Source organism: Delphinus delphis, chromosome 16 (genome assembly GCF_949987515.2).
Source record: "Delphinus delphis chromosome 16, mDelDel1.2, whole genome shotgun sequence".
In the NCBI taxonomy this organism is placed as follows: Eukaryota; Metazoa; Chordata; class Mammalia; order Artiodactyla; family Delphinidae; genus Delphinus; species Delphinus delphis.
The window spans coordinates 76,747,759-76,775,332 of NC_082698.1; the positions used below are offsets into that span (position 1 = coordinate 76,747,759).

Here is a 27,574-nt window from a genome sequence, read left to right on the forward strand (position 1 = left end):
TAGAATGCCACCCTAAAGGGCCGTGCGCTGAGAAAAATACAATAAGTAAAAGTGGGGAACACTCCCATCTCCAAACCAACTGTGGAGAGTCTAAGGAAGCAGGATGGAAACATGAATTCCAGGAACCGCCCAAGAAAACCCCTGGGAGACAAAGGCTCTCTCCAATTGGTGGGAGGTGGCAACTGCAGCATGGATGGAGACCAGGCACCCAGGACAGGCGAGACAAGCGTAAGGCTGCCATAAAACAAGTGCTTGCCCTTGGCTGCAAAACCGGCAGCAGCAGCCCAGGTCGCTGGGGCCAGTGTGGAGTAATGTCAGGAGAACACTACAGCCCTCCAAGGTCAGGGAAGTGACCAAAACAGGTGCCAACTGAGCCCTGCCCTTGGGCAATCAACCTTTCACATGTTTCTCATCTAAATATTCAGGTGGCTGGTTAATTAAAGCCTAGGGAGACCACCTCTGTATATCATGCTCTTTCTGGGGTTTAAAGCCCTGGCCTTCAAAGCCATCTCTCTATAAAAGCCAGGGATGCTCTCAGCCTGGTCACTTCCGGTAGCCTTCACACTTTAATGTCTACTGCTAGAAATTAGTAACGTGGTTAAATGGTAACTGTGGAAAATGATTATAAAATCAATTCTATGTTGCAAAGTACTAAATTTTTTTTCTCAAATATGAGACAGTCGAAGATTTTTTTCAAGAACCATTTTCTAGAAATGTAATTTGCCATCAATCCCACACACGGATTTTTAGAAAAGCATTCTGAAAAGGACACAGATTTTGGATAACCTAGTGACTTGGATCATGTTTGCATTCAGAAAAGAATGTTCTCATTTATTTGGACTTTACCTTGGGGGAATTCTTTCTTCATTTTTCACATTGCTGGTGAGATATTTCAAAATACAGGAAGCCCTCCAAATCCGGACCTCTGTCCCCTCTTTTTTCTTTCCAACTACAACTTAAAACTTTACTGAGAAAGGAAGAAGTATGGCTGTATACTAAGTTTTCTAGCATCATTCAAAAGTGAGTAATTTTGACAAGGGTCGTAGCTAACTATTATTTTTTTTAATTTATTTTATTCTTTTTTTTTTTTTTTGGCTGCACTGGGTCTTCATCGCAGTGCGCGGGCTTTCTCCAGTTGCCGCGAGCGGGGGCTACTCTCTGTTGCTGTGTGCGGGCTCCTCATCGCAGTGGCTTCTCTTGTTGCGGAGCACGGGCTCTAGGCGCGTGGGCTTCAGTAGTTGTGGCACGCGGGCTCAGTAGTTGTGGCTCGCGGGCTCTAGAGAGCAGGCTCAGTAGTTGTGGTGCACGGGCTTAGTTGCTCTGCGGCATGTGGGATCTCCCTGGACCAGCGCTGGACCCATGATCCCTATATTGGCAGGTGGATTCTTAACCACTGTGCCACCAGGGAAGCCCCTTAGCTAACTATTAAATTAGTAACCTTTAATTTCTAATACATGATTTCAAACATTTAGAGGGGATATCTTTGAAAAATGTATTCTCTGCTTCCCTGTCTTAAGTGACCCAGCAGCATTAAACATAATTTATATATCCTGACGACCCAAGATCATTATTAAAAACACCCATCACTGTAATGTGCTCTAGGTGAATCTCTGGATGCAAATGGATGGTTATGGTGTGGGGTTACAGAGTCAAACACACATTGATCCCAACAGCTATCATAAAAGATTTTCTTTAAAAGGTCTCCAGTATCATCACGATTCTGATTGAGTGCTTCTTATAAGGTTCAGGTACATAAACTCCTGGGCTTAACATAGCTGACATTCTGCAAAATCAAAAGCTTTCAATCAAGAGCTAAAGTTGCCTTCTCCATGGCTATCTCCTAGAACACTGTCCCTTTCTCCGTTAGCATTAGTGTTGTACGAATTGCTGGTATCACTTAAAAAGGTTAGCTGTGATTTCTGCATCCCTAACAGTGGATTGCATATAATATCCTGTGAACTCATATTCTTTCTAACTCAACTGCTCACACCTAAGTAGATAGTAAGGTGGAAGAGTTTCCTACACACAAGATTCTAGGACCAATTATTCCACTGGTTACAAATTTTTCCCTTTGAAAAATGATGACCTGATGCTTTGCAAGAAATAGCTGTGCCATCTTTGGAAGCTTTAAACTATCATGTTTCCAGGTAGCAAAAGCTGGATTGGACATGAGCGCAAAGCTCTGGCAACTCACGACCACTCAAAGCCCCTCATCCTGCTTAGCCCCAGAGGGACTTCATTCATGGCACTGGCTAAGAGTGGGAGGAATTGGCAGGAATCCCTAAGAAGGCCATTTTGATCCCTGCAAAACTATCTGGGGGAATAGACTGTGTAAAAAATAAGACTTAGAAAAAATACGCAGCCTCCTGACCAGCGGACTGTTCTTAGCCATGTCTTGAAATGCTCGAAAAGTATTTCAAGGGTTAAGAACATCCTAAAGAAACACCCAGCCTTCAGAAATACATCAACTCAATCAGTGTACCTGCTCATACAAGTCTTTTGTCTTTTCAGTTAAATTTGGCCTAGAGACACAGTCACACATGAAGTCTGGGCCAACGTCCGATTTATCTCCCCTGCCCCGCAAGAAATTCATAGTGGCTGTTCTTAAAAACTGATCAGATATTCTAAGAAGGCTTTATGCAGCAGCGATACTGGTCAACTTTAGATAATGCAAAATGTGAACCAAAAACTCAGCTGCCTCTTTATATCATATAGTGAAAGAGCAGTTGGCTGGCTAGCAGATGCTGCCGGGGCCCTGGTCAGACTCTCATCCTCTCCATTCAGTGAACGCTGCCTGATTTCCAGCTGCCAGCATCTGCATTTCTTTGCTTCGAGATTTGTTGTGACCACAGTGGTAGCCGGAGGAGCCCCAGAACTAACGCCTCCAGAGGGCAGCACCAACCAATGAGAAGCTGGTTATTAACACTCCACCCGCCTCGCCGCTCAGGTGGGATAGCTCTAAGGCAGGGGTCCGCAGAATCACCCCGCCCCCAAGTAGCGCCAGATTCCCACGGCGGTAACGTGCTTATCAACGCACCCTCTCTGGCCCCTTCTCTACCTTGGCTCATGTCCACTCACGCCCCAGATAAACCTGCCCTTCGACCCTTGTCTCAAGCTCTACTGCTGGTGGAACCCAAACTCAGGTAAGCTTTTTCCCTAACACATCCTTTTGCTGACTTTTTTCATGTCTTCGTCAGATTTCTACTTAAGTTTGCACCAGTTTATTTTGAGTTTTGTCCATTGCCCTTTTCTGAAGGCAACTGAAAGCTCGTAGACCCCCAGCTCTGCTCTGCTGCTCATATACAGACACAGAAGCTACTCGTACAGCTGGGAGATTGACAAGCAGAGGAGAGTGGGTATTCAGCAATCCCAGATAGAGAGAAACGAAGATGCTGCACACGGAAGCACTCAGTAAACAATACAGCATGATTGAAATACATTTATATTACTTCTGTGTGTGCATATATATGCATGTCCTTATTGTTACTGTCTCTTTTAAAAACTAAGCAACATTCTATTTCCTCTAGGGAAAAAACGCAGGTCACTACAAGAATACTACAGCAGAGAAACCTGTTCAGTGAAAAAAATTTTAGATACTTAAAAACTAGGAGGCAACAAGGTATAGTGAACATATTTCAAGCCTGACTGTGAGAGAGCTGGTTTTCATCTTGGCCGTAAAAATTAATTCTAGCATCTCAAAGCAGTCGTTTCAAGGTTCTATGCCTCGATTTTCTTCCTCCAAAGTGAGAATGTTAGGTGAAGCATTCTCTAAGGGTCCTTCCTACTCTTGACTTTCACCCTGCTCTCTCAGAGCACAAGTCCTCTATTTTAAGTAGAAATGCCTGCGACCAACACCTGGGTTGGGAAACGATCATAGCAAGTAGCGATGTGTAGCCATTGGAACTGTGCGTATAACTGACTGAACTGAAGACTGTGAACATTGGACTCTGTGTGGCTGAGCCTGAAACCATATGCAAGCCTCTGTGTCCCTGTCCTCTGAAGTGAAAGCCTTTTGCTTTAGTCTCCCAGGCCTCCCTTAAGTCTCAAAAGGCTGGCTCAAGAGTTCAAGATTAGGAAATGTGAAGATGCAGAAACAAAGAACAGCCTTGGGCCCAGAAACTAGTAACAATGTAGACTATAAATCTGCCACACAGAATCACAGAACTCCCAGTTCCCTGAAAGATACAGATAAAGGCCCAACACACATTCCTAGATTGTTTTTATAGGAAGCGGACCCCAACCAGATGAACATTGCTGACCGCAAGTGCATACACTCAACAGTGTTTGAAACCAGAAGGCTGATGATGCTTGAAACTTCACCTTGATGCCAACCAATCCGAGACCCGTGCATGAGCTGATCACACACCCTGCAGCCCTCTCCCTCACAATGCCTTCCCTGAAAGCCACTGGGAAGCTTGGGTCTTTTGAGAGTGAGCTGCCCGTTCTCCTGGCTTGGTGTCCTGCAATAAACGCCGCACTTTCCTTCACCACAGCCCAGTGTCGGTAGACTGGCTTTACTGCACCCCAGTGAACGAACCCAAGTTTGGTCCTGTAACAAGCTTAAAGGATGCTCTGCTCTGTTCTTTCCTTCTCTCTCTCTCCTCTTTTCCTTTGAGCTTTTTTTGCTGTGCATTTTTTAAAAAGTGAAGCAGCTGATTTGTCCAGAATTCATATTGCATCCTGAAGGTTGCTCTGTTCCTTTCTCTTTCCAGATACTCCCTGGGCCAGGGAAAGAGACCAGCATACTTTTTGTATCTACTGGAGCTTTCCAACAATTCTAGATGCTTTGAACCAAGAATTTATCCATTTTGCAATCCCCGCCATCATCTTACTACTATTTGATCACTTCCTCCTAGTAGCCATTCAGTTTTTCCTTACTGAATATATTCCATATTGATTCACAGTCACCTCATTCGTGCTGTGATACCCTGAAAACCCTTGTCTCATAATTCTTGCACCTTTTTTACCTCAACCATCTCCTTTTCTATTTTTGCCACCCAACAATCCAGGAATGCCTCAGAACTCATTGTTACTCAAATTTCTCTTAACCTAGATTTAAGTTCCTGAATCTTAAACTTTGAAATTTCACTCTGTGACTTAAAAGTAACCTCCTTTGACCATAGCTATCTGTTCTTCTACCTCTCTATCCATTTAATTCCAACAAACCTGTCCCTGAATGGGTCTTCATGAAAAGTCATGGCATTATTTCTGTCTTGACAGGTATATAATTAAGTGAATTCAAACTGTCATTCATTCCATCAACAAATACTATTAAGCCCCTACTAACTGCCAGATGGTATGGCAGGTCCAGAGAATACAAAGATCAATAAAACCGAGGCCCTACCTTCAAGGAGTTCACTACTAATGTAGGAGATGGAGAGGAAAAATAAATAACAGAAATGGGCAGTAGTGCTATAGAAGGGCAGCTAACGGGACACTAGGCAAACAGATGGAGGAGCAATAGATTCAGTTTGGGGGGTCCCTGAGGCAATCTGCGGTGCCGGAGTTCAGGCAGGCCTGGTAAGCACAGGTGCATCTCCACAACAACATAAAAGTAACATATTGTAAGAGACAGACGTATCAGATTTATTGCCTTTAGCTATTCTACAATGATGCAGACTGTTTATTGGTATTTATTAAATCCCTTTAAAATAAACTATTGTGCTCCATGATTTGGAAAACTAATTTGTTTTCCAAACCTGTCCACATAATCATTTGAAGACAAGTTAAAAATGTGAATTCCAAACCAATCCTTTTTTTTCAAATTCAATTCACTTAAAGAACAAAAACAATTCACCCAAACCAATCCTTTTACCTGTATGGTACTGTAATGTACTAATGTATTAGTACATCAGGAATGATTGATTTGAAAAGTAGTGGGAATTCTGGCTCTTCAGTGGCTTTCCGAACTTCATTCTTTTTTGAATGTAAATGAAGATACGGTTAGACTGCTTTTCAGAAATAACTAATGAAAATACCAATGATTTTAGCAATCAGAAAACTTTCTAACCTAGTAAAAGGAAAACGTTTACATTGCACTGAATCTCAGTTTTTATTGTCTTAAGGGACATAAAATAGAAAAAAAAAAAAAACCAGGAAAAATATATCATAAAAAGGAGATAGTGGAAAACATACCAGAAGAAGCTTCCAGTCTTTCCAATCGGCTGATTAACCAGTCGAGGGAGCCAGAAAATTGAGCACAGTTTTTACGATTTCCTCTAATTAGAGCCGCTGCAAAACAGAAAGCAGATTTCACAGTTACGTGATTTTCTAGTTCAAAACCAAAGTAAGCTAATAGTAGCCATAAAATGTTGGCTCGAAAACAAAATACCTTTATTTTATACCTAAAACGCATACAAATACACACATATATACATACACAAAAATTGAGACATTAAAAAAAGAATTGATATTTATTCATGGAGACTGAAAAAAACACTGCTTATTAGAAGGACTATATTTTGAGAAAGTAACATTTCATATTGGAAAGTCATAATGAAGGGTAATGGAAAAACCAGTGTCCTGGGAGTTTCCTCACTTGGATTCTAATACTCCTTTCTTTTAATTAGCTGTAAGACTAAATTATTTAATTTCCCTAGAGCTCAATTTTCTCACCTATATAATGAAGAAGTTAAGATAACATCAGTTTACCAGAAAATGTGGCACAAAATACTAGGAGATAGAACTGGTAACTATAACAGACATGCAAAGAGATATCATTAAACGTTACAGGAAAAAGAGGGTGGGAGGGCAGAGGGCTAGTGAGTTTGAAAACCATTTTTCCCCCTGTATCTCTTCTTTCCATTTAGAGATTCACAATGCACATTAAAGACTCTAAGAACTAACCCCTGCAATAAAGTCATCTATTCTAACTTGGCTTAACCTAGTGTTTTTCTACACTTCTTTGACCAAATAACCCATCTTACGTGAAATTCCTATGTGACCCTTAGGATCTCTTTCAACCCAACTGATATACTCAATTTAAAACTTTTATTGTTTCTAAATCATTCACTTCTTTCAAAGCAAATGTGGTAAATATTTTATGTAAATTCTACTCTTATACCCATAAGATTGTTCAGAAACTGTATAACTTTATAAAGGGCTGATGAGATTTTTATATAAAAAATATGTTTAATGTGAAAAAGATGTTGCTATAAGAAAAATCACTATTTAAAATCTGGTAGTGCTAGGAAACAGTCTGAAGAACTGAAGTTTGAGAATACCACCTGTTCATCTCCTTGTTAAGAGCAAAACAAAGGAGACCCTGTAGCAACAGAGTTCAATTAAACTTAAAGACTTCCTTCACATTTCCTCTTTCCTCCCCCAAAAAGTTGTTACCTGGCCTGAAAGTAAGAAAAGAAATAACGACAGAAAAGACAGGAAGGCTTCAGTTCTTGCAACTGCATAAGAAAAGCTCTTTTGTGAATGGAGCCCCCATAACATTTGTACAAATATTACAACGTGATGTATTCAATTACTTAGGCTCTCTGACAGCTCTCGGACCAAGAAGAACCAGCTACACACACACACACACACACACACACACACACACAGAGGGACAAGTGTGTCAAGGATGAGGTGTAGTAAAGGAATGAGGAGTCCTATATGCTCAGTGGGACTTCTAATTTTAACCTGTAGGGACATCTGTAGAACAGCAGCAACTGGGGGAAGTATACGGTGAAGTTTTTGAACCTTTGTAGAGTTTCATTTGTTTAAAATTTAACCCACTCCTTTAATTTTGACTTCTGGTTTTTAAAATAAAAGATATTAACTATTTTCTAGAGGTCAAATGTTAGAGATAAGGTAATTCTTGAAGAAACTAATAACACACAAATAAACCCTTTTAATAAACCATGGCACGTTTAAGAAAATCATACAGTAAGCCACAAAGAAAACTTCATTAAACTTACTACAAACAGAAATGGTGTACAGACTATGTTCTCTGACAACAATGTAACGAAATATGAAATTAGTAAGAAAAGCAGAAACAAAAATAAAACCTACATAAGAATTTAAATTCTCTCCTAAATAATTTTTTAGTCAATGAGGAAATCAATACCACAATTTTAGAATATCTAGTAAACATCAAAAATAGCAATGCTACCTTATACAATCAATGGTCGATGGTCAAAACTGTACTTAAGGAAAAATAAACACTTTAATCGCTAAGTAACGGTGAAAAATGTTAACTAAACACTCCTTTCAAAATATACAAAAAGAATATCAAAAATATTAGTAGAATAGGAAAAACAGAGAGCAATAAAAGCAGAAATTAATATGTTAGAAATAGTAGAAGTGATCTATGTAATAAATTGAAATATGATTGATCAATATGGTCAAGGATTCTTTTTTTAAATATAAGCTAAATACCAACGACATTAATCAAGAAGAAAAGAGAAAAAGAACAAAGTTAAGAAGAAAAAGGAATTATAAACACAGCCACTTTATATATCTCTGTACTGGAATTTTTGAACATTTAGGAAAGAGGATGGCCTCCAAATATATCTTTTTTCACCAGAATTGACCAAAGAAGAAAATCTAAACAGAGTAACAAACCACGAGTAATATTGAGAAGTATGTCAAAGACCAAAACCTTTTTTTTTTACATTCAAGAATTAAGTCATTTCTATAATAAACTGTTCCAAAGTAAAGAAAGAAAACCTCCCTACTTTTTTACGAAGACAGTATAACTTTGGTATCAGTGCCTACCAAAGACAGTATGCATATAAGAAAACTAGAGGGAATGGGAAAAGAATCTTAAAAAGAGGGGATATATGTATATGTATAACTGATTCACTTTGCTGTACAGCAGAAACTAACACAACATTTTAAATCAACTAGACTCCAATAAAAAATTTTTAACAAAAGGAAAACTAGAGGGAACTCTTTCTTACCTATGAAAGCAGATCCCAAAGTCTTAAACAAGGATGGTATTTACAAACCATATTCAGCAGTGCATTAGCATTAACTCAAGTGGGGCTTCAATACTCCAGTGAGACAGAAATGTATTAGGAAATCTGTTCATAAGTCACATGAAACAGATGATCTCAATAGACTCTGTATGTACTTCTAATCAAAAGAAAATTGAACTCAGTCAAACAGAATGCCTCCTGAGCATTATGAATATGTGTGCATGTGTGTGCACGTGCAGAGTATGTTTCCCAAATAAACAGAGTGTGTGACTTATTATAATTCAGCAAGTTACCCATGAAAAAATCAGCTGAGTTTCTAAAGTAATGGAAAAATATACAGAGAAATACAAGAAAGCTCATTCTAACACTATTTATAATAGCAAAGCACTGGAAACAGCTTGAGTGTGGGCTAAATAAATGATGACACATCCCTTCAGTAGGGTGGAGTACATCCACTAAAGCCTGATGAAGGTTTACAGTCACTGCCGAGGAAAGATGTCCACAGTACAGAAGTCAGTGGAAACAAATGCTATAAAAGAATACTGAGACTGCGATCCCATTTTGGTGAAGTAAATGGATATACTCGATATGCACGTGCACAGAATGGAGAAATTGAGTTTTTTAGAATATTTCTTAGAGAATGAGAGCTTTTTGAGAAATAGATCATGATAAGTTGCTGGATAGAAACAGACCTTGAGGAACATTGACAAGGGTGGGAGAGCTCTCCCCGGGTCAAAAGGGGAAATTTTCTTATTCTAAAATGGGGGGTGGGGGGAAGGAATGAATGGAGCTGGGAGGAAAAAGGGTCACCCTCTGTGATACGATTCTGCACAGGGACCCTCTGAAGCCACAATAAATTCTGTAAAATAAATTAACAAGCAAACAAATAACTCACAAAGGCTGGATAAGAATGGAAGTTTGTACGAACCAGTGAGGAGGTGACGGTCTGCAGCAAGATATTATGTAACCTCAGAGAAACATCAGATAATAAGGAAAAAGCATGCAAGTGGGAGACAGTGTAACCAAATAATGCCCCTAAGTGTACAGACATCAAAGGGAAATCTTAAGTCCGCCCCAGTCCATGAAACTGGAACGTGGACCAAAGTCAACTAAACCTTCAGGGGATCAGGCCACAGCTAATGTCCACTAGCAGGAATTTGCTATTGTTTATGTATGTACGTGGGTGTGTGAAATGTTTTATGTGTACTTAATGTTCTATTTAGAGTCAAAGAAATATTTTTTAAAGGTTATACACCAAAACGGGTGGTTACATTTAAAAGTCGTTTCTACCTTCTTTTTTTGGTCAATTATCTAAGTTTTTTTATCATGAAGATGTATATTCATTTTTAAGTTAAAGGACACAATAAAGTTACTTTCTTTTTAAAAAGAGAAAGGAAAACAATGCCATTCATACTGACAGTGGTAGTAGCTATCAGATGGCTCGGAGCGCCACTCTCATGGCCAAAGAACAATGGCAACTTTACATTGTACCTCAATGTACAGAAACAAACTCAAGACAAATGTCGTTTCATGCATGCTATACCTTAAAATACTCTGTTATTGCTGCCTAATTGGCCTGGAAGAAAGTTAAGACCTTTCACCCGCCATACTATTTTTCCTCATTTATTTAAGAAATATTAGCGTTAATGCATCAGGCACTATGGTTGGCCCTGCAAATATAAGCTTGAATAAAGTGTGAATATAACACAATGGTTTGCAGGTCTTTTTCTAGCATATTCTAAGCTCCTTTAGAACTGACACTCTGTCTTATTACACTTTTGCACATTGCCTGAAACTTAGAAGGTATGTTATTTCTTAAGGAATAAATAGTATCCAGTCTCTTACGGAATAACATCGGTCTTAAGTGCAAAATTTATTTATATATTTTTTTAAATAAACTTATTTATTTATGGCCGCATTGGGTCTTCACTGCTGCATGCAGGGCTTTCTTTAGTTGTGGTGAGCAGGGGCTACTCTTCGATGTGGTGCGCGGGCTTCTCATTGCGGTGGCTTCTCTTGTTGTGGAGCACAGGTTCTAGGCACGTGAGCTTCAGTAGTTGTGGTGCGTGGGCTCAGTAGTTGTGGCTCGCAGGCTCTAGAGCACAGGCTCCGTGGTTGTCGCGCACAGGCTTAGTTGCTCTACAGCATGTGGGATCTTCCCGGACCAGGACTCGAACCCGTGTCTCCTGCGTTGGCAGGCGGATTCTTAACCACTGCACCACCAGGCAAGTCCCAATTTAAATACTATAAACAAATTCTGAACTAAGCGCATATATGATGGAAGTGCTAGTTCAGTGAACCAAACTTCTTTTGGTGTTGAGTAACTCATTAAATCCTTAAACTTTTATCTACCAGAATACGAAATGCAAGTAATATAGGCACTTAATTGAAAAATCATTACTGTTAAAGATAGTCTATTCTGTATTTCTTACTAGTATAACATCCCCATGTCTTCATGCTTTTGTCTTTTAAACTCTGACTCAAAATTTCTCAAAATACTACCAGAATCAGAAAATTACAGATGGACTGAGATAGAAGGACTTCCAAGATAACGCTCACTTTTAAAATTTATTCAACAAATACTGATTACCTGCTTTGTATCAGGCACTGTTCTAGGTGCTGGAGACACACAGGAAATAAAACTATGTTTCTTGTTGGAGTTTACTTTCAAAGCCTAGAGATACTAAGTGAATAGGCCTTAAACAGCACAGACAAATGAGGAGGCAACAGAACTATAATCCAGAAAGGTATTTATAATATTCAGATGGACAAGTGAACACTTCTAAATCTTGAAAACCATAAAAAACAAAAACAAAAACAAAACCCTCAGAATGTTGTTGAAGAATTTAAGAGTGTAGTCTGTGGGTTCCCAGAGTAGGCTGCCCCAAAATGTGCCTCTATAGCATATTGAGTATTTTGAATTAAAGCTACTTAAGAAATGGCCAAAGCAAGAGGGACACTCTGACCCTCCTTTCTGTCTCCCTGAAAGCAGGAAATAAATCTCTCACATGAAAGATTCATTTACATTTCCTGCATCTGGAGGTATAAGGACAAGTTTACCACCAGAAACAGGGAGTCTGGGTCAAGAAACCTTTGTAAACAAACCCTGTTACTTCTATAATTGACAACCCAAAGCCCAAACTCTGCTTAGATTCTTCATCAGTTGGGCACTCAAAACCCAAGTTTCTTTGTCCTGTCAATTCCTCACAAATTTATTGTTTCTTTGTCTAAAAGGTATAGAAGCTGCCTGCTCTGGCCACTTCTTAGGTCTCATTTCTATGACCTCCATGGGCATGAATTAAAATCTATTTCTTTTTCTCCTGTTAATCTGTCTCGTGCCAATTCTATTAAGGACTCAGAAACTGGTAACTTCTCCCATCCTAAAAGAGTAGCGGTCTATCCTGTTTGTTTCATACTTCGAAGTTTCATAACATGAGTAATCGTAGGGAGAATTTGCCAAAGAGCATTTCTCGGGACATCTTTAGAAAATCATCCTGGCTCGCAAGCCTCCTGTAGATTAATTGTGTGGATGTCAGAAAAGATGTATGAAAGCATGCCTCAGCGATGCGTTTCAAACTATGAACATCGGTGTCTATGAGATCCTTAGGTCTTCCAGATGGCAGGCTCATAAGTCTGCCTTTGTCCTTCTCCACTTAAACACATATTAACTATATCCACGTCAAATTTTTAAATTGTTACAGATTATCATTCCCACCTTCTCCCTTTTCTCTCCATGCTAAAGAAACCTGCTGAAGTAAAAGAAGAAGGTTTATTTCACACATAACCTCATGAAAGAACCTACTGTCTACCTTTTTGCAAGAATCGGGAGGAGGCTTAATAAATTTGAAGTTAATGATACTTGGAGCAAACTTTCTGATAGCGGAGTAAAGAGGGGCAATGAGATATAAATATCACATTGAACTCCAAGTACTGCCGATCTGAGACTTCTCCAGCCAAGGTGAAATATACACTTACGTACACATGTCTACCTATCTTATGATTACACCCACTTCAATACAAACTACTGGTGTCAGATGGTTCTTCAGTCAACATAAGATTTTATTCACTACTTTTTTCCTGAGCATGAAATCAGTGCTCACTACAATAAAAACAGATTATCAAGCGTGGTCAAAGGAACATTTCAGCCACAAAATCTCTCATAATTCTATTCACCTGAAACAACCATTATTAAAACTACCATGTATATATTGAAAAAGATTCTCTTTATATGTGCTGACACTTTCTATTTTTTAACTCAACTGGAATGAATATATTAACTTTTCCTTTCATTATCAATTATCTAGCATTACACATTTCTGTTACCAATTTTTTTAATTCTAAAAGTAATACATGTAAATAGGTTAAGAGTAAATGTTCATTAGAACACACAGAAAAATAAAAGCTCTCTCCCCCAAGAAGCAGCCACCTAACAGCTTTCTGTGCATCCTTTCAGAAATGCCCAATATATATACAAGAATGTATATGTCTCTACCTACTTTTAATTTTATGCAGCTGGAATCTATCTATGCATACAGTAAGCATCTTGCTTTTTTTTTCCCCTTAACCCCATATCCTAGATTGTCATACTAAAAAGACCAGAAACCGAGCCTGTTTCATACAGTTTTCCAATGGTATACTTATCTCAATTTTCAAAAACACAGTTTTACACTCTATAGGTATACTATTACTTATGTAACCAATCCCCTGTTGATAGAAAAATTGTTTTCAATTTTATGCTACTTATAAACAATTTTTCAGTGGACATCCTTTCCACAGTTGCACAAATATATCCCTAGAATACACTTCTTAAAGTAGAAATTCTGAGAGTAAAAGGATATATACATTTAAAGTTTTACGTGTATTGTTGACCAAGGTTTGTTTGGTTTTCTTGAATTTCATCAGTTTATACTCCCACCAAGAAGATGCTTCGCAACATTTTCACCAATGATGGGTATTACCATTTTTTTGTCTGTGCCAATCTAATAAGTGAAATATGATCTCTACTTATTAGTTTAAGTTCCATTTCTTTATTTGCCATGTTGAGAATCTTTTATTATTTTATTAATTGTTCTGTGAACTACCCATTGCCATCTGTTGTCTGTTTTTCTATGAGGCGATATTCCCTTTTCTTATACATTTATGAAAACTCTGTACATTACACAAACTAGGCCTTTGTCTTTCATATAGATTGAATATTTTACAAAATTCCCATCTGTTTTTTATTTTGTAATGATATTATTTATCCTAAAAGTTTTAATTTTCATGTAGTCAAATTTATCAGTCTTTTACTAATCACTTACTAACATGATTTAACAGTACCATGTACTGAGATGGTTGAGGCAATAACTGTACAGCACTGTGGCTAGCTTTGCTATTTACACCACCTGTCTTTCTTACTCAACCATAAGCTTCATGAGAGCAGGGACTACATCCTGCTAACAACTGCACCTCATTGCCCAGATTACGGCATATCCCCTAGCAGACACTCAATTAATCTTTGATGAATGGATAAAGTTTCTATCAAAACCCAGGTCCATTGGACTCCAAGCAGTCTCTGTTACCAAGGATGCCCCTTCAGGAGACTATACAAGCGATTAAGAGGAAAGATATTTGAGAAAACAGATAAAAGAGAAAAGGAAGCTTTTCTGAAGAGATATATATATATGTATGTATATATATATCTCAAGTGTTTTGCCTCATATATATATATATAATACATATATAAACACACACATACATACTCGCACGCACACACACATACACGGGGGTAGGGGATTAACAAAAACCCTCTGAGGAATAGCAGTGTGAAACTATAGAAGTTAAGGTTAAGCGTGTGTGTGTGTGTGTGTGTGTGTGTGTGTGTGTATACATGTGGAAAGTACATTCAGAATTTATGTCTTTCGTTGCATGAAAAAATTAGTTTGAAAGCCACAAAGCATTCATTGCCTGAAATCGCTGTGTGCTCTCTTAGTGACATATATGGTTATTATGATGTGAGTTCTAGGGGGTCCTAATTATGTCAATTTTAAGTAATAGCTCCCTTAAATCCTTCCTTAATCAAATGGGATGTAAAGAATTAAGGAAATAAATGCATATACTTAAGAAATATATGCTGTATACATACATACTTAATATAGAATATATATTTTCAATAGAAATACGTATTTTCTGTATATCAAGTCTCTGATATAAAATAATTCTAGACAGTCTGGAGGGATAGTACTGGATTGGAGGTAAGGACAGGCAGGACATAATGCCGAATGACTAGAGATAAATTGGCTGAAGTCACAGGTGAAAAAGAAGGGACAGACCAGCCGTGGGGCCTGAGTACTCCGAAGACGAGAACAAGTTATACACCAAGCATCAGAGAGTCAATGAAAGTGCATGAGGAAGTGTGTGAGGGCTTCCCAGAGTCTAAAATAAAGACTGGTGGAGAAAAGAAGTGGAAGCACAGAGATTAACCAGAAACCTCACAATAGCCAGCTAGCAACACGGTCTCAGGTGTTTACATCTCAAACATCTGCTGAGCACCGTCTATGCACCAGAGATGGAGGCTACCAATGTATGAGGTGTGTGATGCTGGGTTCAAAGAATGGGTGAAGTAACAGAATGTAGCATTTCAGCCCGGAGGCAACTACGAAAGAAACTTTGTTCCTCCACTTCCTGATGAGGAAACCAAGAGGAGGGTGTATCTGCAATAATCATGATGCTACGGCCTTCTATCAGCTAATCCAGAACTTTCCTTTCTATATCCAACAGTTCCAACTAAAGTTCCTTTTCTAAGACATATTTAAAAGGCAGAAACAACAAGAACAAAAACAGAAGTGGAAGAAGAAAGCATGACTATATTAACGAGGGAGAAGATGACAACGTAAGTATCCAAAAGAAGTGGGCATATATGATAAGAACAATAATATGCTAATGTTAAGCCTCTGACGTACATCATCACACTGAAGCCATCCAACAACCTTATGAATGTCTGCAAAGCGTGAACAGGAATGCATCATACCACTGCAATTTTTGCTGAGCATATGCCAAGTTACCTAGAAGTTGCAGATACAGATCTCCACCCTAGATGACTCGCCCCCTTTAACCAAAGGCAAAACTACTGCTCTGGCCACCTGTCACGCTCAGAGATGGGTTTAAATACTAAACATCATTGACTTTAGTGCAACTAAAGTAAAACTTGAAAGCCTCAATTAAGAAGCATGTTATAAAGCTGCTGTAACTGTTACACGATCATGTTAAATAGACATAAGTCAGGTTTCTTGAAAGCCCAATCATACTTCTTACCCAGCAACTCATACAGAGAATTCAGAATCGATTTCCAAGATTCCCCTGCTTCTCTCCCAGCGACATCCGCAAAGTGTGCAGCGCTGCTGTACACGTGCAGCCTGTCTATACACTCGAGCACAAGGTTGATCATTCCCTGGAAGGGTAGAAAAGTCCCCATCAGAAACTGCGATTCTGCTCACAGGGAAAAAAAAATGCTAAGTTGTTTTTTTTTTTAAAAAAAGCCTGGCGCAAAGTAAGTCTGTTAATCATAAAGAACATTGAGCTCATTTACTCAAAGGACAGGAAGAAACACACTTGCATGTGAAATAAAATGTTCTTGAATGACTCGAGTGGTTTTTAAATCCTGAGTGCTATACTCAAATAGAAGCAGAACAACATAAAAATATGTACTTCATACTTACATTTGCCAGGCTTAATAGTAGAATGACGAATCCATCATAACAGTATTCTACCGTAAGTGAAAGGGTTCAGAGTGTGCCACCCCAAAATATGCCACTTTGGCATAAGGATTATTTTGGGCTAAAGGCAGTTGAGAAAAAGCGGACACGAAAAATTCCCTACCCTTCTCTGTTCCACCAGGAAGGGCAGGAGGATGCTTGAGACGATGTTTAATCTACACATCAAACTAGCCCTTACTGTCCACTAGTTTCTCCCATATATTTCCTTCCCACAATGTGTTGCCCCTCCAAGCTCAGAATTCCTTTCGTCTTATCACTTCCCTACAAATTTATTATTCTTTGTGTTAAGATGCTATGTAAACCTGAGTTCTAACCACTTCTTGGAGTTACCCATCACTGAGTACTCCCATGTACACACACGGTGCACACATGAATAATCTATTTGTTGTTCTCTTGTACATCTGCCTTTGGTCGGTCTAAACTGCAGGGCCCCAACCAATGAACCTGAGTAGAGGAAAATGATTTTTTCCCCTACCCTGCAAAAGCGTAAGAGCAGATCCTTACTTTTAGGGAGGACACCATCATCATCATCATCAATCATTCCTTTTTAACAGTAAACTGAAGATATACTAAATTAATAAAGAAAAGCTCATGAAAACGTATCTTTAAAGCAAATCAAAAATTCATTACAGAACTTTGTAAGAAGCTGTGTACTTTTCAAATTATGCTTTTAATTATGCTTTTACTTTTCAAATTATGCTTTCTAGATCAAGGTTGTCAAAATGAGGCAAAGCCCATGAAAGGAAGAGCTATAAAGAGTTGACAAATTAAATTAACTTACTTCACACAAAGAATGTAAGAGCCATTATGACCCTAAGAACATTTCTATGTTCCCATTCAGACTGTCTTATATGAGAAATTGAGAAAAACACTAATCCAAGTCAATATTTCAAAATTTCACAGCCCAATATTTCATTTTATTTTTCTAGATATTAAATAAGTGCAGTATACCTAACAGTTTGGCATGTACAAAAAGAAATGATCCCAATAAACGATTCCATGTTGCTATTATAGGTTTATGTTGACATTTCCTGTGCTTTCATGCCATTGTGAGCTCTAGATAGGTCATTTCTTTTCTACACAGTGAAAAAAAAATCCTCAAAAATTAATGTACGTTTCAACAGCTTTTGATGGAAAATTAGGAAACAGTTTTAAAACTAGAAGAACATAGATTTAGGAATTATGGGAACTCAACCATGTCCACTAACCTTTTTTCTTAAATACTTTTTACAAAGATACTTTCACTCAGAAAAATGCATTAATCCACATACAGGGGGCACTGAGAAGAATGGGAAGACTTGCTGATCTGGCCTGATGTGCCAGCTCAACTCTGACATCCTCCCACGGAAATTCTTGAATACATGGTACTAGTTTGGACACTAGCATCAGGACCATTAGATGTGTCACTTGGTCCTTCTGTTATTCTGCCTATAAAATATGCACTTGAGCTCTTTTTAGCAGGGGAACTTCCGGAAAATAAAATCATACACAGAATCTTAGCATATGCAAAGAGAAAAAATGGGGGTGCTCTGTCCAAGCAGGGAGTCTGCAGCCTGCCTCCCAGGTGGCCCTCTCCCAGGCAACTTCCATCCCCAACCCAAAGCTCCAGTGGATCCTGAAGCATTTCCAAGGAGCCCCAAGGAACCTGCTGAACACTTCGAAAACCCCTGTACTTTCCAAAGCCTGTATCCATTTAGATGCTTTTGAGAGTCTGTTTTTATATAACGAGCATGAAGCAAACTACTGTGCAACAATGATCAGAGTGGAAGCTGAGCAGAGAGTAAAATAAAACGTCTTTTGCCAGAGAAGCAAAGAGTGTCATCTTTTAAAATTAATACTTACTGAGAGAGAAATAAAAACCGTTGCAGGATTCCCCCAAGGCCTGGTTCCCTCGTTCCCTTGTACAGTAGTACACCTGCTCATGTATATCTCAAAATGCAGATGTCAAATAGATAGAGAATCTTCCCCACCAAGAAGTTGTTTCCCCAAGACAACGACAGAAAAGAAACGATCATTGATAGAAACTCACCTCTTCCTGGAAGAGATTCTGCCGATTTTTTAGAGCTCGTAATCTGTTCTGCTTATCTTCATGCTCTAAGTGCTCATCTGGTGGGTGGAAGTAGCCAATCAGGTCCTGCAGACTTAGACTTACAGACTCTATAGGTAAGTCTACAGTGGAAGCCTTCACTTTTTTGCTGAGAGCATCAAGGCCCCTAAAATAAATAACAAATGTTTCTCCACATCAGTGATTCACAATTTTGTTTTATTCTTTTTTAGTCTATAGATGATTGAAAGCTTTACTCTCTCTCCCTATATGCCTGTAAAAGGAACATATAAGAAAGGCCCTAATTTTCCTCAAACAAAAATAATGAATATATTCAAATGAGAAATGCTCTATTCCGTCAAGTATATATAATGCTACATTTAAAACATCAGTATCAAGAGAAAGTCATCTAGAAGAAAATCTAAAGGATCTGGAGAACCAATGCCTACAAAACCAATGGTCTAAATACTTAGAAACCAACTGATTTTCATTTTACTATAAAACAGTATATACTTCACCATTTGAGATGCAATTTCCTAGGCTCATAATTCTGACATTTACTTGTTCTGTTTTGTTTTGTTTTTGGCATAAACACCGTTAACTGCTATGCTATCACTGACACTCACTGCCATCCTGCCTAATTCCTGCCAATTTAAAGATATATCCCAATGATAATAATTTAGAAAATTCACTTATTAATCAGAAAACAATATATTAACATGTTTTTCCATTGTCTGAAAGAGATGTATTTAAGAAGTAGATTAAGAAACAGCATCGAGTTGCATTTTCTAACCTTTAAAGAAAAGCATATGACTGGCATGTAAATGTGTTAATCTGTTGGTCTTCTGAGACTCTGAATTTTAAAACTCATAGCTTTGTATGTATCTGGAAAGAAACACTTTAAAGCATAATGTTTGTAAATCAAAATTATTCCAAAATAAAAAGCTCAGTAAAAAACTACCCAACAGATACCATAAAAGAATGGGAAAATGCCTATACTATAGTTGATATAGTAACATTCCTATTAGTCATGACAAAATTTGATGCATAAATATTATACTTCCTTTTCTGCCCTCTGCGTTGGCAAAATTATATGGCAATGTTTTATTCCAAGGAAATATTTCTTTCTAGTTATCTGACTGCATTACAATTTTTATTTTAAAAAACAATAAAACCTTATAAATGAAAAATTAGCTTATCTTTGAACTTTATGATGCTATTATTTAAAATATATCATTTACATAAATATTACTAATAATTTTGGAATATTATACTTCAGCTTTATAAACAGTTCACATAGTAAAACTGCATGACTATCTTAAAGTTTCTACCTGTAATTCCAAATCAAGTACATCAATGAAATTCATCGATTACCTTGTCTTGCCATCTCTACAAGGCCTTCTATGCCCAAAAAGCAACAGAAAGGACTTGTCAGAAGAAAATTATTTCTCCCTTTCTAAAATGAATACTCATATGCAATGTAACAGTGCTGTTCTAAACATTTTAACCCATTAATTCTAGTTGAATGATAAATATAACAAAGTCAAATTCAAATCCCATCACGCAAAAGTAAATAAAATTCAAAAGTAATTCAAATATAATATCTACATTTTCAAACCTAAAGAGAAATAATAGCAAATGTCAGTTTTTAGGTTATTAGGTTGAATATATCTGCTATCAGAAATGTAACCATTCAATTGCTTTCCAGGAGAAGCCTCTTGTCAGAAAAATGCTATCCAAGACTCTTAAAACTGTTAATGATATTGCAGCCATATCTTTTTCAATCCGTCTCCCAGCATAATGGAAATTTTAAAAACTAAACAAATGGGACCTAATTAAACTCAAAACCTTTTGCACAGCTAAGGAAATCATAAACAAAATGAAAAGACAACCCACAGATTGGGAGAAAATATTTGTAAATGATATGACCGACAACGGATTAGTCTCCAAAATTTACCAACAGCTCATGAGACTTAATATCGTCAAAACAAACAACCCAATCAAAAAATGGGCAGAAGACCGAAATAGATATTTCTCCAAAGAAGACATACAGATGGCCAAGAGGCATACTGAAAAGATGTTCAATATTGCTAATTATTAGAGAAATGCAAGTCAAAACTACAATGAGATATCACCTCACACCAGCCAAAATGGCTATCATGAAAAAATCCACACACAATGAATGCTGGAAAGGGTGTGGAGAGAAGGGCACCCTCTTACACTGTTGGTGGGAATGTAAATTGGTACAGCCACTATGGAGAACAGTATGGAGGTTCCTTAAAAATCTAAAAGTAGAACTACCATATGACCCTGCAATCCCACTCCTGGGCATATATCTAGAGAAAAACATGGTCCAAAAGGATACATGCACCCCAGTGTTCATTGCAGCACAGTTTACAATAGCCAAGACATGGAGGCAACCTAAATGTCCATCGACAGAGGAATGGATAAAGAAGATGTGGTACATATATGCAATGGAATATTACTCAGCCATTAAAAAGAATGAAATAATGCCATTTCCAGCAACATGGATAGACCTAGAGATTGTCATACTGAGTGAAATAAGACAGAGAAAGAGAAATATATGATATCCCTTATATGTGGAATCTAAAAAAGAAATGATACAGATGAACTTATTTACAAAACAGAAACAGATTCACAGACTTAGAGAACGAACTTATGGTTACCAGAGGGGAAGGGATAGTTAGGGAGTTTGGGATTGACATGTACACACTGCTATATTTAAAACGGAAAACCAGCAAGGACCTACTGTACAGCACAGGGAACTCTGCTCAATGTTATGTGGCAGCCTGGATGGGAGGGGAGATTGAGGGAGAATGGATACATGTATATGTGTGGTTGGGTCACTTTGCTGTGCACCTGAAACTATCACAACATTGTTAATTGGCTATATTCCAATATAAAATAAAAAGTTCAAAAAAATGTTAATGATTCTAAGTTTTAGGACTCTCCAATAAAGAGACATTTTTCATCTTAATTTATCAAGGACAAAAAAATGAAAAAAAATAATTAGGGGAAATCAAAGGTGGTAGAAGCATGCTATGTCACAACAAAACTTAAAGCCATGAATTCCAGCTCTACATTTTATAATCTGAAGATTAAATCACATTACAAACATACATTCCTCCCTTATCCCATTTACTTCAAGAATACATTTATTCACTAATGTGTATAAAATGGATAACTAATAAGAACCTGCTGTATAAAAAATAAATTCAAAAACTAAAAAAAATTTTTTTAAAGAATACATTTATTAATATACCTGGAGGAAAAAAAGCTAGACCTTTTTTTTTTTTTAACAGTGCAGAAAAATAGAACCCTTTCCCCTATACATGAAAACAAATGCAAACACACACACACCCTCACACACACCCCACCACCACCACTACCCTAACCTTGGGGAGAGAGACCAGAAGGGTCAAAGAAAATAAACTGCATAAGAAAAATACAAATGAACAAAAACAAAACCGATCTCAACTTCCACTCTAAGAAGTAGAAAAGAAAGGTCTGAGTTTACATTTTTTAAATGAGTCTCTTAATAGTATATAAATCTACATTAATAAAATGAATACCTAAAAAATTTTACTTTGAAAAATATATGGATATTTTAAAATATTATAAAGATATTGAGGTTTTAAATACTTCTGGTGCTTTTATGAATGTGATAGAAGGATCAAACTATGTTACTTAAAATAACATACCCTTTACAATGTTCTGTAATTATGTAAAACTTTTCAAAGTTTCTAAGCTATATTAAAGAAGCTATATTAAATTACATTAAGCTATATTAAAGCTATATAAATTCAGGAATTCAAATAATTCAGTAATATTAACAAGCACATAAGTAAAATCCATATATATAGAAATATATATAAAAATGATGAATTAAATAATATAACCAGCGGGTGAGTATTCTAGAAAGAAAAGAGAAAAAAATAAAGCTAAATTAAAATTTAATTTTTGAAAAACTAATACATAATTAAGGTCAGTTAAATGTAAAAAAGAGAAACAGACTCATTATCTTCATCCATAGCATCTGTTACATGATCACAGGAAAGAGACACACTTTTAAAAGGAGATGCTGGATAACCAGGAAAAGATGGTAGTTTGATGATGGGCTTGTGATTAGAAATCTGAAGGAGAAAAAAAATACCAATATAGAACTAGCAAAGATTAGACTACATTTGCCAGGGGAAACATGGAATCGCATCTCAAAATACGAATTTCATGTGTCAACTACATCTGAGTTGCTTTCAGCCAAGATAAAGTGAAACAACCCTCCTCCCCCTCCAAAAAAAACACAAGACAAAATATTTGGAGAAGAACACATTTCAAGACACTGGACATCAAGAGATAAAGGACAGATATGGTAACAACCAAGGTGAGTCCTACAATGGCTCCACTTTGCTTTAGGAGAATTTCTAGGCTATGACACAGGTATGGGAACCCAGGCGAGGCAAAGAAGACTCCCTGAGTTGAGGAGACATTGCTGAGAGTCTGGGAGACCAAGGTTGCTAGAGTTTGCAGGACACAGTACCAGAGAGGAGACCGCTACACAGGAGTGGACTCTAGAGAAATACAGAGGGTCCCCCTCAAATATTCAGCAGAAGGTTGATCAACACATACACGTGAGAAAACTACCCAGGGCAGGGAACAAAGCCTTCTGAAATAATTAGAGAAAATAGTAACCAATACTCACACGGGATGTGAAATGGTGCCTCTTCCCATCAGTCAGATTGGGAAGCCTTGTAATTCATGGGGCATCACGTTGAGTAACCAGATGGTCTTGCCTCAAGAGTGGGGAATAATTACCCCTAGATTTAACACGGATCTGCACCCACCCCAAAAATCCTAAAAGCAAATTCCAGAAGACTTAATTAATTAAGACTTAATTAAGACTTGGTTAATCAAATTTAACCAAGTAACTTAACCAATTAAGACTTAATTAATCAAAGACTTGGTTAATCAAGACTTAATTAAGACTTAATAATCAAGACTTAATTAATCAAGACTTGGTTAATCAAACTTAACCAAGTAACTTAACCAATTAAGACTTAATTAATCAAAGACTTGGTTAATCAAGACTTAATTAAGACTTAATAATCAAGACTTAATTAATCAAGACTTGGTTAATCAAACTTAACCAAGTAACTTAACCAATTAAGACTTAATTAATCAAAGACTTGGTTAATCAAGACTTAATTAAGACTTAATAATCAAGACTTAATTAATCAAGACTTGGTTAATCAAACTTAACCAAGTAACTTAACCGCCTCCCAGAAAAACTCAAAAATATTGACAGGAAGACAAAAATATCCAGTACCCAACAAATTTACAATGTCTGACAACTAAACAAAAATGACCAGATAGGTAAAGAAGAATAAAATATAATCATCAATAAGAAGAAAAATCAATGAACCAAAAGAAAAAAAAAAGTCAGCTTAGAATGTTAAACCCAGAAAAAAAATCACTTAAAATGAAGGTAAAATAGGACATTTTCAGATATACAGTCGCCAAAGTTTCCATCTCCAGGAGACCTACACCATAAGAAATGTTAAAAGAAGCACTTTGGGAATAAAGATAAACTACCCACAGGAAATGCAAATCCTCAAAAAAATAATAAAGATTAAAACACCTGAAATGGTAAATATATGCACAAAATATTAGGTGCATTTGTTATTATTTAAATCTCTTTGAAATCTAATTGACCTTAAATAAAAATGATAAAAATGTACTGTGGGGTTTATAACATCTCTAAAAGCAAAACGTATGACAAAAAATCACAAAGACTGACCTGAAAGTAGGCTGTGGTAAGTTAAAGTTGTATGCTAAACATCTTAAGCAACAACTAAAATAACCAAAAAAGGAATTATAACTAACAAGCCAACAAAAAAAGAAGATGGAATTGCAGAAAATTCTCAACCCAAAAGAAGGTAGAAAAAGAAGGAAAAGGGACAAAGATGAGAAGGGACAAATACTGAACAAATAATAAGATGGCAGGCAAACTTATATATCAATAATCATATGAATATAAATGGACTAAACTTCACAATTAAAAGGTGGTGATCGCCAAATTGGATAAAAAATCAAAACCCAAGTACATACTGCCTAAAAGAAATGCACTTTGACTCTAAAGACAATAGTAAGTCAAAAGTAAAAGTTTTTTTTTAATATACAATGCTAACACCAAGGAAAACAAGAGAGCAGAAATGCTGTATTAACATCATACAAAGTTGATGTCATAGCGAATATCACTAGGGATTTTAAACAGGCGATTTCATAATAAAGGGGTCAGTTTATTATATCCTAAATTTTTTGATGACTCTAATAACAGAGCTTCAAAATACATGAAGAAAAAAATAACAGAACTGCCAAGGAGAAACAGAAAAATCCAATTATAGTCAGATTCCAATACCCTTCTCTCAATAATGAATAAAACATACGGACTGAAAATCAGTAAGGAAGCAGAAGATCTAAACAACACTATCACCCGTCTAGATCAAACTGACATTCTTTAGCACTCCACCCAATGAAAGGAGAATGGGCACATGGAACATTTATTTTCCAGTGCACACAGAACATTTACCAAGATAGAACATATTCTGGTAGAGCAACTAACAGAAAACATTATGAAAATGTCTGAGAGGACTTGTAATTGAGTTGATTAGTATGACCTTGGCTATGAAGGTAACAGAAAAGGGACCGGTGCTTAGACTGAGTTGTAACACTGTTCCTGGTTCAGCGACAGAGTAAGGGCTATAATTTGTTCAGGCTGCCTCTGAGTAGCCATGCCTGTCTCTCCATGCAACCTACATACCTCCTCCTGTGCACCTTAAACCATCTCTAGATTACTCATAGGACACAATACAATGTAAATACTATGTAAATAGTGGTAAATACAATGGAAATGTTATGTATATAAACAGTTCCCAGAATGCAGCAAATTCAGGTTTTGCTTTTTGGATCTTCCTGGGCCATAAAACATGTCTCAATAAATTTAAAAGCATTCAGTTTTACAAAGTATATTCTCTGACCACAGTGATATTAAATTAGAAATCAGTAACAGAAAGATCTTTGGAGAACCCCAAATATTTGGAAACTGAACAACCTATTGGTCAAAGAAGCAATTAAAAGGGAAACTGAAACACAGCACAACAAAGAGTGAGAGATGCCACTAAGGACAGATATTTTAGCACTAAGTGACATAAGAAAGGTCTCAAATCAATGATGTCAGCCTTCATCCTCTGAAACCAAAAAAAAGAAGAGTAAATTTAGACCCAAGGCAAACAGAAAAAAAGATTAAAGATCAGAATGGGAATCAGATAATCTTTTTAAATGATCATCCCTCCCTCAGTATCTACTGGGGGTTGGCTCCAGGACCTCTCTCAGATATCAAAATCTGTGGATGCTCAAGTCCCTTATATAAAATGATGTAGTATTTACATATAACCTACACATACTCTCCTGTATACTTTATATCATCTCTCGCTAACCTACATAATACAATGTAAATGCTATGTAAATAGTTGTCATCATGGTTCAAATTCAAGTTTTGCTTTTTGAAACATTCTGGAATTTCTTTCCTAATATTTTTGATCCATGGTTGGTTGAAGCCACAGATGCAAACTCCTTGGATACAGAGAGCTAACTATAGCTAAATATAGGTTATATAACTAACCTGTTTTATCAAGATAAGTATAATAAATGAATTGCATTCAAATAACCCAAACAAAAACTGAATTTCAATATGAAGCAGCAAATATATAATTCAGGAAGTACTTTTACCACAGAATCCAAATTTCCCATGTTTGGTTCTCTATCTAATCAATTAAGCAAGTGTTAGATTCTAAAATTAAGCTTCCAAATCACAGACATTACTTTTTTAAAAAAAAAATATGATTGGTCTCGAGCAAAGAACAAATGTGCAAAAGCAAATCACATCCATGATGAATTATCGTTATCTCGATCAACATACAAAATGCCATTTAAGACATACCGTCACTACATTAAGTCTAAACACGGATATAGTATCTTTCTGACAAAATATATTTTAAAACAAATAATCCGTTTTTTCTCTAGTATTAATTTAGCTCTTGCTTGCCAAATGGAATCTCCATAGTGCCTCTGAAAATACCACACAAGTCACAATGTAATAAAAATTTGTCTTTTTGTAGTTGAAGAAGTCAGTACTGATGTATATAATTACATAGAAAACAGACTATTTTAAGGATTTATGATTATTTTCCTCAATCCTTATAGAACTGATTAGGCTGTAGTCAGAAAGAACCATGGAAAGAACAAGATGGAAAAAAATCTAAGTTGAACTGATCCTAAAATGAGTTATAATTTCAAAGTCAAAAATTTATTTATTACAAGAAGTACCATAAAAAATGATAAGAATCTGATGCTTACCCCATCTCTAAGCCTTACTCCCTCTAAAAAGGGTTAGGGTTTAGATGAGGCAGAGAGGTGAGATGAATACTAAGGATATGATGAAGCCGAATGCTGTGCACATTCTTTGATTTCATGAAAGCATGCACACAAATGCACACACACACAGTGGGATGGTTTATAAAAGAAGCAGAGAATAATTAAGTGAATATTTATATAATCTTGGGTGGCAAAGGTCTTTCATATGCTGATTTATAGAGTAAACCATGATGAAAAAACACTTTAAAATCTTTCCAAACCAGTAAGTTGAGAAAATATTTGCAATTTATATATGATTATAGGAAATTAGTATCGCTAACATAACAAAAGCTCATAACAGCCTAATAGAAATATTATCAAATAATAGGGTAAATCACAAAGAAAAAAATAAATGAAGAAAATTGGTCAACACC

General features: G+C 36.7%; 1 protein-coding gene across 1 annotated transcript in view; it reads right to left on the reverse strand.

The window, feature by feature from the left end:
• Window positions 1-27,574, reverse strand: part of RYR2 (ryanodine receptor 2) — a 714,060-nt gene that overhangs the window by 331,232 nt on the left and 355,254 nt on the right. The window contains exons 15-17 of the mRNA XM_060035003.1: window positions 18,696-18,879; window positions 16,206-16,341; window positions 6,136-6,231 (exon numbers count right to left, since the gene is read on the reverse strand). Of these exons, the coding sequence (XP_059890986.1) occupies window positions 6,136-6,231; window positions 16,206-16,341; window positions 18,696-18,879 (416 nt within the window). The remainder of the gene's footprint in view (window positions 1-6,135; window positions 6,232-16,205; window positions 16,342-18,695; window positions 18,880-27,574) is intronic.